Source organism: Taudactylus pleione, unplaced genomic scaffold (assembly GCF_031769625.1).
Source record: "Taudactylus pleione unplaced genomic scaffold, aTauple2 ptg001314l, whole genome shotgun sequence".
NCBI classification, from domain to species: Eukaryota; Metazoa; Chordata; class Amphibia; order Anura; family Myobatrachidae; genus Taudactylus; species Taudactylus pleione.
In genome coordinates this window covers 12,571,774-12,585,556 of record NW_028285714.1, presented here as the reverse complement: position 1 = coordinate 12,585,556, position 13,783 = coordinate 12,571,774, and the positions used below count along the sequence as shown (strand labels likewise).

Sequence of the window (13,783 nt, the reverse complement as noted above, 5' to 3'; positions counted from 1 at the left end):
GCATCCTGAGGATGCTTTGTGGAGCTGTAACGGTGTGACCGTCTGAAGCATCCTATGGAAACTCCAGGCAGCACTGCTGCATAGATTCTGGCTCCAGGGTGCCATTATAGGCACCCTGCTATCCAGATGAGGCTTGCAGAAAAAAGCTCAGAGGGCCAGACCAAACGATTCCGAGGGCCTTATACGAACCCTGGGCCTGAGGCTCCCCATCCCTGTACAGAGGATTTTCTTAAATTTCTTCATACTGTAGCTCACACTCAGTAAGTAAGGTTTTGGTTCATCACTCAAATTTATATTAAAACTGGAGAACTATTTGTGAATAGCTACAATAACTATGCAGATAACTTCTGCATTTTGCATTCACAGCAAATGACAAGATGGAAATGAAATAATGATTTTTTATTGATTTTTAGGGAGAACACATGAAAAATGAAGATGCTAAAGCTTTTTAGCTTTTTACTGTTTGTAATGTTCCTGAATGCACAAATAACTACAGATAATGGTAAATGTGAAGAAGCTACCAGTACTTGTGCAGTTATATCATGCAGTCCACAAAGCCACAGTGGACTGCCTGGAAGAGATGGAAGGGATGGCAAAGAAGGACCAAAAGGTGAAAAGGGAGAACGAGGTAATTGTCAGAATAAAATTAAATTTTTAAATGCACAACAAAACCAATAATTTATTTTGGGCAACTATGATCTTTTTCTATATTTTGAAGTGATGTGCACATACACCTGAGTTTTGCTTTTGTCAAAACCACCCTCAAAGGTTTTGGTTTGGATTCAGTTTGGGTTTTCTTTAAAAAAAAGTAAAAACAACTAAAATCATGTAACTTAGAACTGTTTTTGTTCTGTAGTATCATTAAAATTATAAACATTCATTTCCAGTCAATTTTGACCAAATCATAGCAACTGAAATCATGAGGGAGGGACTTAAACGCAATCCAAAACAGGCAAGATCCATTTTTTATACATGAGTTCCAAATTGTGAGAAGACCCAAGTCAGTACTTGGTTGACTTGGAACCTCAAAGTGGTTCCAAGCTGTGACTTGGTTAGACTCAGAAGTTTGGGTGTGCTCAGTTTTCTCAAACACTGAACTGCTCAGTAGTTTTGTCAATTATTGTGATATTAATTTATTCAAAAGCCACTTAATTTTACACAATATGCTTCTATGGCCTCAATTAGACTTAGTAGAAAACATGGATGGAAGGTGCAATTTTGGACCTTGGCAAATCCATATAAAATGGGCAGATTTAGTGGTATGTTTAAATGTTTGTGGCAATAGCATAGTTTTATTTTGTAACTTATTGCAGCATTGGAACATCTTCTATCACAATTTAATAAAGTTTGTCTTGGCAACTGAGCTATGCCCAGTCCTCTCTGCAAATTTGTTGACCAGCTATGATGTGTCACACATTAACACTGGGGCGTGGCATGGCAAAGTTATCAATGGAGGCAGCTGGAAATAGCTATGCTGGCCTGGGGGCTTTATTTACTGTATGATCCCTTTTCTCAATATGATAGAGCCTTTAGCATATTAAAATAAAATCAGCTACTGTATATGTAAAAGCAGGAAATATTTTTGCTGCATAATATAATTGACAGAGGTTGACATTGTCAAGGAACAATTAAAAGTATTTGAAAAGGAACTTCAGACACTTCAAGCAAGCCTCAACAAGTATAATAAAGTATCTCTCTCTCTCTCTCTCTCTCCTTTGCAGTACTAATTTTGTAAAGTAGTGAAATGCAATCTGACAGTCCTGAGTTTTACCATTCCAAGTTGGAACTTGAATTTTCCTAACTATCTCATATTTAAAAGTAAGACAAAATGTTACTTTCCATTGATATCAGTATCAATCAAGCTTTGGACTTTGCACTGTGTATATGCACTATGTCCTTATGACTGGCATCAGTTTGTGTTGATGAGTAAGTAGGAGAGATTCCCAAGCCTGGTGTGCTCTACTGGGGAAAAATAAAGGTAAAAATACCAACTATAACTTTTGAATGAATAGTTAATTTAATGGAATCATAACACTATTGCAGTGTTTTTCAACCACTGTGCCATGCACACTACACGCGCAGTTGTAAAGTGTGGCGCAGCAGTTAGCTCAGCGCACTTGTACTGTCATGTATTTTAGTCCTGTGGAGGCCACAATGTATGTATATTTTTATGTGGGAGCCAATATGTATGTTTTTTCATTGGTCACACACCGCATAGACGGATAGTGTGCCTTGGCAATTTTAAAATCTTATGTAGCGTGCCTCGAGTTGAAAAGGTTGAAAATCGCGCACTATAGACTTGAAAGTTGTAGGTCAGTAATCTATGTCTCTTTGTGCCAGGTAAGGTACACAAAAGAAGTATTTTGCTTCCGCAGATTGCTGAAAAACGGGGAGTAGCAAATCTAATTGGTAGTAATGTTCCATTTGTACTTTCACGTTCCATAGCCGACCCCAATGATCGTTATCTCATTCTCATTGGCACGCTTCGCTCTGAAACAATTTCTCTCATTAATATTTATGCCACGAACAGTGATCAATGTGAATTTTTCACTGGCCTCTTTAGACATATTGAGCGAGTTGCTAAGGGTCATCTCATTAATAGAGGTGATTTTAATACAGTCCTTGATCCTACTTTAGACAAATCCTCAACTACACACCTTAAGTTAGCTCAAGACACTCCTCATGCTCTCTGTAATGGTATTAATAGATTGCCCTTAATAGATTTTTAGTGACTTAAAAACTCAACAGCAAGGGACAACACGCATTACTCTTGCCCACATCAAACTTACTCTAGAATAGATATGGTTCTAATATCACATTCTCTTACCAAAATGACTACCCAAACTGGTATTACACCATAATCATGGTTGGATCATGCTGGCACATTTATACATGTTGATTTATTCAAACTTCCTCAAAAATCATTGAAATGTGGTTAAATGACACCTTATTGCTAAACCCTACTATCTTTCATGAAATAAAATCCACCATCGAAGAATATTTTGAGCTTAACTCCTCAAAATAAATATCTCATGGCATGATTTGGGAGTCTTACAAGGCCAAAATAAGAGACAAGCTTATTAGTAAGGTGGCTTTTAAAAAAAAAAAACAAGCAGAATGAGAAATCTCTTCTTTGGAAGAAGAGATCGCAACATTTTTATCACAACATAAACTGAGCCCCTCTTCTGACTTGCTCGCTGGAGTAGAGTCTCTCAAAGGTCGCCTAAATACCATTCTTTCACACAGATCCACCTCCATACTTAAAAAATGCAACAAAAATATTATGATAAAGCAGACAAAGCAGACTTTGTCTTGATGAATAAACTTTGGCAGAAGAGAGCTTCAGAATTGATAAATAAACTCAAACTTCGCCAATCAGGCAACACCACTTATGACCCATAAGATCTAGTGAAGAAGTTTTTTGATAATTACAAAAGTCTGTAACCTACCCCAAAATGCCTCCCACATGACTAATCCAGATGTCTCCTTTCAGTCATACCTATGCACTAACCTCCTTCCCTACATTAATGAACAACAGTCATTAGAGCTAAATGCTGAGGAAGAGATTTTGGTAGCTATAAAATGCCTTAAACCCACAGCAGCCCCATGTCCTGACAGTCTTACACCACAATATTATAAACACATTGCTAATTTTTTAACTAATTTCCTTAAAGTATTTTTTAATAGACTTCTCAATGTGGCCTCGTTTGATGCAGTGACCTCTTTGGCTAACACTGTGGTTATGCCTAAACCAGGTGGATATCTGGAATTATGTACTAACTATAGCCCTATTTCTTTATTAAATTATGACATTAAAATTTACAAAAAATTTCTAGCAAATAGATTGAGCCCTCTCTTGTCCTATCTATTTCACCTAGACCAGATGGGGTTTATATCTGATTGCCAGGCATCTGATAACACCCGATGGTCTGTTGATCTGATCCATTTAATATACGGTCTAAAGCTTTCAGCTACGGTTTTAGGATTAGATGCTGAAAGAGCATTTGACCGAATATCTTGGCAATTTATGTTTCTAGTCCTCCGATCAATGGGCTGAACCTAAAGCTTTGGTGCTGGCCAAAGGGGCCACCTCACCCACCTTTGACATCTCCAAAGGCACAAGACAAGGATACCACTAGTCCCCTCACTAGTTATTGAGCCTCTGGCAGCTAGAATCCAGACCACTCCCAGTGTCAAAGATGTTAAGATAAACGATGTATAACATAAAATTACATTATACATAGATGCCATTATCATGACTATATCTGATCTGATTTCTTCACTCCCCCACTTATTTAAAGAAATTGAAGAATATGGCTGCCACTCAGTTTATAAGGTCAATACACAAAAACAGATATCCTGGACTTTTATATTCCTGAAGACCTCAAAACTAAATTGGAGTGTAGTTAGCCCTTTCAATGGCATCGACAACAAATAAAATATTTAGGAGTTAATCTTACTAAAAATTATCATCAATTATTCGAGGCTAACTACCCCAAACTTTTAGTGCAATTTAAGATGGATATTGACAATTGGAGTAGCTGCAATATTTGGTGGATTGGTCGGATCAATGCCATCAAGATGAACCTGTTGCCACAGTTGATGTTCCTATTTCAAATCTTGCCAGTGTGGGTCCATCCATATGTTTACAAATATCAAAATCATATCACTTCCCAATTTATATGAATCAAAAAGTGCCCTAGGGTACGACATTACATCTTACTAAAATATACATCTAGAGGTGGCTTATGTCTCCCAAACTTCAAACTTTACTATGTTGCAATTAGGCTCAGCCAGTGAGTCAACCAAAAAAGAGAATATGGTTTGTAAAGGGGGGGCGGGCTGTGCTGCACATCCTAATTTAAACATAAGAGGTGCTACCATGCTGAGACCTGTAGTTTTAATACAGAAAAAAGGGGGGATGCAGATGCACACTATAGGCACTAAAAATTGTAAATATCAAAATATATGTAATAAACTATCAATTAACATGGTCTTCTATTGAGGTTCTTAACATCTCTAATACTGACACACATCTTTGGACAAACATATTCTAAGAATCTTAATAGAAAACCATGTTAATTGATATTTATTATATATATTTTGATATTTAGTATTCTTAGTGCTTAGAATATTGGTTATGACTAAAGCAAACCACAAGTAGACTCGCATTCTACTCTACTATGGCTTCCTCGGTTGTCTAGACCTAAAGCTGTGTCAGCTCACCCAGTCATATCACTCTCTTTAGAAACATGGGATCTTTCTAGTCGAAGATTTTGCATAGCTCCACATCCGAGCTCCATAGTTCCCTTGTTTGATAATCCTGACTTTCATTCAGGCTGTCTTCCTGCTTCTTTTAGGCATTTGCAAGCTGGGAAAATCAGAGTTTTGAACATTACCCGCAAACTGATATTCCCCACATTTGCAGGCATACAACACAAATTCAGTGTAGCACACAAACACTATTTTCAATGCTTACAGCTAAGACTTTTTCATTCCACCATGAAACATCGACTCACAAGTAGACCACTAACCATCTGTGAAACATTAACCCTTTGTGGTACTAGTATTAAGGGTCTTATTTCAAAGTTATATTCAGAGCTTTCACACTCTGGCTCTGACTCAAAAGACCCACATGAATTAGCTTGAAGTGGATATAGGTAAAACCCTAGACAGTGAGTATTGGGTTGATATTTCTGCTAATGTGGCTTCTAGCTCCATTTGTGTATGTATAAAAGAAAACACCTATAAACTCATTTACAGATGGTATTATGTCCCATTAAGGCTGCACAATATCCCAGATGCTTCTAATTTGCGCAGGAGGTGTGGCATTGGAGCTTTCTTGTACACTTGGTGGACCTGTCCAAACTTGTTTCTTTTTGGAATGAGATTAAATCTCTCCTTCACACTGTAGTTGTTTTAAGCATTTTTTCAGGATTCAGCCTGGGATCAGCCATTACTCACCGTAGCGCTGGCTTCCCCCGACTAGCCGCATGGTCAGACACCAGGTGCAGCGGCAGATGACATGCTGAGTAATATTCCCAGGGCCCTGTTGACTTCCACACAATCCTCCATATCCATGGCAGCGGTCATGGGCACAGCCATATTATCTGTCTCACCTGACTGGACCACCAATGGTAAACTACAAAAAATACAAGAACAGCCCTGAAGATATGAGAATATTAAGAAGTTGCAAATGTGTCCAAAGAAATATACAATTTAAATACACATATACAATAATAAACAGATGCATCTGTAACACAATAGTATAAACTGTATCGAAAATAACATAAAAAATAACCATTGGATTTAAAAAAAAAATGCTTTGGATTTTTATGTTACTATCTCCACTTAGCACCTAAAACTACTAATCTTTTGTGCCTCCACCAATGGTAGCCTGGTCACCTCTCAGCTGACTCTGGCCCTCATTCAGAGCCGTACGCTCTGAGCAGAGCGCACGCTCTCAATGAGGGCCGGCCTCCATGAAAATGGAGCGTCCTCCTGGACGCTCGTATAGCTGTGGGTCACCACCCACAGGCTATACGAGTGTGCATTTTGATGGCCGCGATGGTCGTGACCATCGCGACCATCGAAACTGCGAGCCGAAGCCTGCGGTTGAGGTTTTCAACCGCAAGCTCCGGAGTGATTTTGGCTCTATCAGAGCCAAAATCACTCCCACTGACATCACTAGTGATGTTAGTGGGCCGGCTTCTGACGGGAGGCGTTCCCGTGGGAACGCCCCCATCAGGGAGGCACGCCCCCGGCACGCCTACCAAAGGGGGCGTGCTGTCAATCAACATCGACAGCACGCCCCCTTTGATCAGACACAATGAGCGAAGGACTTTCCTTTGCTCGTCTCGCCTGGCGCATGCTCAGTCCAGAACATCGACCCACTTGCGAGCGGACAGCCGCTCGCGAGTGGGTCTGAATCAGGCCCTCTGTCCTCCAATGGACGGCTACCTAAGGGTATAAAGCAGGACTCCAGGATCAGGAAGCTTCCTAAACAACTTCTCTTCTTAGGTAGTTGCTAGCTTTGGATCATTGTTGCAGGCTCCACGCTGTTGTATCCTCAGTACGCTTCACCAGTCTCTGTGATATTGAACTTCAGTCACTACTTTTATTCTCCAGTGATATTCAGCATCGGTCATTACCAATATTCTTCAGTGATATTTGACATCAGTCACTTCAGTGATATTCGACATCATTCACTACCAATATACTTCAGTGATATTCAACATCAGTCATTTCAGTGATATTCAACATCAGTCACCTTTAGTGACATTCAGCATCAGTCACTACTAATATTCTGCAACATCGGTCACTATCAATATTCTTTAGTGATACTCAACATCAGTCATTTCAGTGAAATTCAACATCAGTCACTACCAGTGGTATTCAACATCGGTCACTACCGATATTTATCCAGTGATATTCTACATCGGGCGAGTTGGTGGCAGAAGGCCAAAAAAAACTTGCATTTACTTATTGAATTTAGCTACAATTTTCAAAAACTAAAAACATAATACACCTGCCTTGTATACTAAAACCAAAACCAAGACTAAAGCACAGCAAAACCAAAACATGGAGTGTTTTGCACATCTCTAATCTCAACAATGGTAGTCCATTATAATTATTTGAACAATTATTCATGAAAATGACATGGTAATTGTGTTAACAATGTTCTAATCGCAAACCAAAATATTCAGGCTCAGCTTAAAAAATATCAATGTCTCCATATCTTGTCTCTACTTATCAACTAAATAAATCATTAATCCCTTTTTCACCTCTTTTAGTTCTGCTCTTCCATGGAGGTAAGCTATCTGGTGATAAATTGTTTGTAACCAACGGCCTAGAAGAAAGTTTTGAAAATGCTCAAAAGACCTGTAAGGAATCTGGTAGTAATCTGGCAACACCAAAAAATGCGTCAGAAAACAGCGCAGCACAGGTGATTCTCCACACCCACACCAAGGGGGAGTTAAGCAAATCTTTCCTGGGTATTTCAGACCTGCAAGTAGAAGGTATATTCAAATACTTGTCAGGAGAAAAGATCACTTTTACTAATTGGAACCTGGGAGAGCCAAATAACAGCAAGGACAATGAAGACTGTGTGGAGATCCAGGACAATGGGAAATGGAATGACATTCCATGCAATCTATTGAGATTAGTTAATTGTGAATTCCAATAAAACTATTTCAAGACAACCCAAGAACCTACAGATGGGTCCACATACATCTAGCCTCCTGGCGCGTTAAATAGCCCTTCTAGTCGGGCCAAGCCTTGGTGTGACTCAGTAGCGCAGTGTCTTTTCATGCGTCTTTTTACCTTCATATGTATCCTATTCGCACATTGATGTGAATAGGATGCACAAGCAGCTTCTGCTGATTAAAATGATATGCAGCATGCCTATGTTCTCTGTATGTCTGTATGTATAGTGTTACAGCCACTGACACACAATGTAGCATTTCTCATGGAGATACACCCGAACTTGCTCAGAGAACTTGCTAACTATTTGCACCGTTATGTGAGCAAGTTGCATTTGAAGGTGAAAAGACACACGAAAAGACTACATCACTACCGATTCACACTGAGCTCCAGCGTTATGGGTGGTGTGACTTGTAGCAAACGGAGGATAGATGTATGTGGGCACAGCTGTATTTACCCCGACCCAAGACATACTGTAACTTATATTTTTGAGTTCCCTCTATATTTTCAGCTAAACAGTACATTTATTAAATAAAAAAATAATCAAAGCAGATGGTTAATTTTATATTAGACTCCACAGACATGAAATGGTACATTACTGATATCTGGCATGCTACTAGAGCCCAACATGAAATAATGCTCATACCTTTCTATGTGCTTGTAACAAAGTGTTTAGTACAATCATTGTTTTCTTATACATTTCTTCATGCATACAATATGTAATACTAATGATGGTTTAGATTAAAATAAAATTTTGTAGTTTTAGATGAGGCAGTCAGACCAATGTGAACAGGAATAAGCATCACACATAGCACTTATAGGAGTAAAAAGGTTTGTATCAGAGTGTACTGGAACCACTAGTGTTTGTATAGTTTATGTGAGGAGTGCATACTTTATCTAAGCTGTACTAGTTGGGCCCTGTTTATACCTTAATCAATGGTGGGGTTAAGATTTTTCAGATTTACTTTACAAATTTGCTACTTAAACTGCTCATAAAAAGGGACCCACTATTATTACTGCACAAAATTTATGTAATAAATTAAGCTGCGTACACACAGTATGACAAAATTGGACGATTTGAATGATAACGATATCGTTCATATCGTTATCATTCAAATCATTCAGTTTTTGGCCCCTTCCAACCCACCAATGACCTGCGATGTGCGGCACGTATGGACGATAATGATATCGTCCATCGGCCATGCATGCAGGCCAATCTGCTCGATATCGAGCAAGTTACTATAGGGACCCACGATCATTGATTGCGGGTCGCTATAGTCGTTGATAAGTTGATGGTTTGTTGGATGAGTGATATTGATCATCCAACACACCAGGGATGGTGCAGGACGATCAGACAGCGATATAGTTATCATTCTCTGATCGCTCCATGTGTATGCAGCTTTACTGCTATAGTTTACCAACACTGTAAAATTACAGAGGAAACAGCACAACTGCGGATTATCATACATTAGTCTACATTGTTACCTTATGATGGACAATGTGTTATTAATATAATACTGCACTGTACTACAAATAGGAAAGTGCTTCTCCCAAGATCCCCTTTATTAAACACAGAGGCATATTGTGCCTCAGGTCTTGGAGTTTCAGGGCTCAATTTGTCTAATGATCTTTAATAGATTTTGTTTTTCATGCGGAGTATTGTACATCTTACAATAAATTTGTTTCTTGTACAGAATTGCAGAATCATCCAGCACTCTCCTTCAGGTAACCGGCGGTGTACTCTTACAGAGGGATTTTATTTAACACAGGGTATTCAAGGCTGAAAAACATCTTCAATTGGTAAAATATCTGCCTTTAAACTTCCAGCATCAGGTACATGCTTTAAATTAGAGATAAGTGGGCCCGGTTCTCCAGAAATCCGAATCCACTCGAATTTCATGAATCCAGGTAAATCCGAGTCGCTGTTCTAATCTTCTGAGGGGATTATGGTAAATCTGATCATTTTGGGGTTCAGAATTCAGAATTTAAAGCCGAATTTCGGATTTTGGATTGCATAAATTACAGCTGTTTTAGCTGTTTTTAAAACTTTTTATCTATTTATCTATCTATTTTTTATTTAAAAAATCCAGATCCAAAACCAAAACACTTGAGGGTGGTTTGAAAAACCAAATCCAGATCCAAAACCTTGAAGGAGAGACAGATACAAAATCAAAACCAAAACACGGGGGTCGGCGCACAGTTTTAAATAATTATTTTCACTTACTGTAAGTTCTATACACACTATACAAGCTTTTATCAGGAATAGCATTTTTTCCAATCAAGTGTTATGTAATCTAAAATCAATCATCTGTACTCATTGCATGAATAAGCTTTGCATTACCATTCACTAATATAAACACTTTCAGGTCTATAATCTATACATAGGAATGTGTGCATATTTTTATTGCTGTACATTTAACTCTGAGTTAAAGGCAATAATTCTAATAAATGCACCATAATGTACTTAGTACAAGTATTTTGTTGCTGCAAAGTTCAGAATTTTAGGTTTGTAGCCCTCCCATTTTTAAATAATCAAAGAGGACAATTTTATTATTGAAATGGATACTTATTTATGTACTCATGACCATGTGGATGCATCCCAGCAGACTTTAAAATACAAACAATCATAAATTGCAGGTTTCTCGATGTAGCTACTTTCATAACAAACACTATTACAATATAACTTGCAGTAGTTAGGTCACAGATGGATAGCTAGATTTAAGAGCCAAATAAATGAAGAGTTTATTCATAGAGACATTTCCATAAACCCCTTATAAGAAATATTTGAGGGGGGGAAAGAAACAGGAAAATTTCAGCCCAAAGACGATCAGTGATGAGTTTCAGAATAACGACTGACTGAAAAAAACAATTGCTTGAAATAAATAATTATTTAGCTCTCATACATATTTTTATTGGAGATGGAGACACAAGAATTCCAGTGCCTGGCATTGTTGGAAAAAGGAAGGGGGGGGGGCAGACTGCACACCTTAATTTTGAAGCATATTAAGAGGTGCTACCATGCTGAGATTTGAAGTACTATGCAGAAAAAAGAAAATACAGATGCACAATACTGATAATCAAGATGTTTATAATAAATTCTAACAATTTAACATGTAGTTTTTACTAGAGATGTGTGGTTCGGTTTTCCTGAAAAATTAACACACCTGAACTTAGTAGTTCTGAGTCAAATCAAGACCCATTTCGGAATCACTTTGGGGTTCCAAAAAGAAACAAGTCTCAGCTCGGGTCTGCTATAAGTTCGGAACTCAGAGTTAAAAACCAAACTCGGGTTTTGGATTGCAAGTAAACAGGTCCAAATTACATGATTTTGGTCTATTTTACCTTTTTTATTTAAATTCTTTATATATAAAATCATTAACAATTAAAAAAAACATATAAGGAGGTTGGTAGAAGGGGAGGGGGAAAAGTCATAGGGGGGTGGGGGGAACAAGAAAAATAAGGTATTATAAAGAATACCAAGAGAAATAAGGTATTATAAAGAATACCAGATATTGTACAGAAAGCATTAGAAGAAGAAAGTGCCGCACGAAAAACAAGAAAAGTATTTAGCTAGTTAGAGGGGTTTTCCACTTAGAGGTCAGAGCAGAGCCATCCAATGCGCATGAATCATACATGGGTAGCAAGTATGGAGATTAAAGGTGTAGCAGTGCCATCATATAAGAGCCATGGAGCCCACACTTGAGAGAATATATGACCTCTATCATGAAGATAGTAGGTGATATTTTCCATCTCCGCTATATGCCATATTTGCGACTTAAGGGCAGAGAGGGCTGGTGGAAGAGGGTTCTTCCAGTTGTGAGCAATCAATCTCCTGGCAGCAACTAAGATATGGGATAACAATTTAACAGAGATCTAATGAAAATCAGGAGGGGGAAAACTTAAAAGGAAGGTCCATGGGTCCCTCGTAATCGGGTTCTCAAATATATTATTCAGAAGAGTATGGACTGAGGTCCAAAAGGGTTTGAGGACTGTACATGTCCACCAGATATGGGCTAGAATACCCCGATGGACACATTTTCTTCAACATAGGGGTGAAGCAGAGGGATACACATGGGAGAGCCGTACTGGGCATACTGGAGTACCAGCAGTAGTTTCTTTAAGGCAAGTAGAGATAGAGGTCTTAGCAATTGCCAGTCTTATGTTGTCCCAAGCCTCCACGTCAGGTGGGGGGCCAAGGTCTACTTCCCAGAAGGATTCATGGGGATTATTAGTGGGGAAGACAGCATCGATGAGAATATTGTAAATTTGAGAGATTATTCCCTTAGACATGGGGCAATGTTTACAGAGTCATTCAAATGGGGTGAGGTCGTGAAGAAGCAGGGCCTGTGGTAGGGAACCTAAAAAGTGCCATATTTGGAAGTATTCAAAGGAATTTAGGGGTTGGGCTGGACATTGCAATTGTAGGTCTGAGAGAGAAAGCCAAATCACATGTGAACTAAAATCAACGACTTCATGTGGGCCACATGCAAACCTGGGGGAAAATTGGGTTTATGCCATATGGGTGTAAGAAGAGAGATAGTGGTGTTAATAGCAAATTTAAATGAGTATAAAGCCTACACTATATCTGTAAAAAGAATTTAATTGTTGGTGGAAGGTTGGAGGAGGGGGGATGATGTTTCTTCTGTAGGCCCCAAAGGGAGAGTAGGTCTGGAGAGTTTATATAATTGGATTCAATATCAAGCCAGGAGGTCACTCCATGGTGAGAGTAGGAGGAAACAATTTGAGAAAAATGTGAGGCTAGGCAGTAGAGTTTAAAATCAGGGAGTCCTCTACCTCCCTTTGAAGTAGGCTTTTTAAGAATAGTCGAAGATAACCGATATGCCATTCCAAATAAACCGGTTAATAGATTTCTGAATATTGTGAAGGAGAGTAAGGGGAACTGCTACTGGGAGGGTCTGGAAAATGTAGAGCCATTTAGGGAGAATATTAATTTTGACTGCTATGATCCTGCCCAGCCATGAGAGTATAAGCCATTTCCAAGAGGCCAGATCCACTTGAAGCTTTATAAAAAGCTGTGGAAAGTTCTCCTGATATAAGAAATCATAACAGGATGTCAGGAAGATCCCAAGATATTTGACTAACCTATGTTGCCACTTAAAAATTGTGAGGATTTAATGGCCTTAGCATCTCAATGAGGAATATTAAAATAAATAGTTTCATACCCAGAGAGTATACCATAGTGCCATCAATGCATCTGATGTTAGACAGTTAGTTGAGGTTCATTGTGCCCGCTACAACATTCCATCTCGATTAGCCACCTTAATCCCATTGGTAGCTTGTTATTTTTGGGCCCAAACAAAGAAAGCACTTCAGCCACAAAATCTGTGTAACTGAAGTGCTTGGTTTGTTAAACTGTGCAAGTCTTTTTATTATACAACATAAGGGTAGGTGGGAATGCCCAAGGATAACTCCATCATGCACCACTTTTATTTATTATTTATTTCTTTATTAATAGTTTCTTATATAGCGCAACATATTCTGTTGCCCTTTATAATTGGAAACATTAATAAAACAAAACTGGGTAACCACAGACAGGTATATGTATATGTGGGAAAGCCCT

The 13,783-nt window shown here is 38.6% G+C and overlaps 1 protein-coding gene across 1 annotated transcript; it reads left to right on the top strand.

Annotated features, from left to right (window-relative positions):
* The first annotated feature begins 429 nt into the window (after window positions 1-429).
* On the top strand, window positions 430-8,185 carry LOC148443265 (uncharacterized). Its single transcript, XM_088463097.1, has 4 exons — window positions 430-628; window positions 1,606-1,688; window positions 2,376-2,691; window positions 7,794-8,185. The coding sequence occupies exons 1-4, from the start codon at window positions 430-432 to the stop codon at window positions 8,183-8,185; spliced, it is 990 nt and encodes a 329-aa protein (XP_088319223.1).
* The last annotated feature ends 5,598 nt before the right edge of the window (window positions 8,186-13,783 follow it).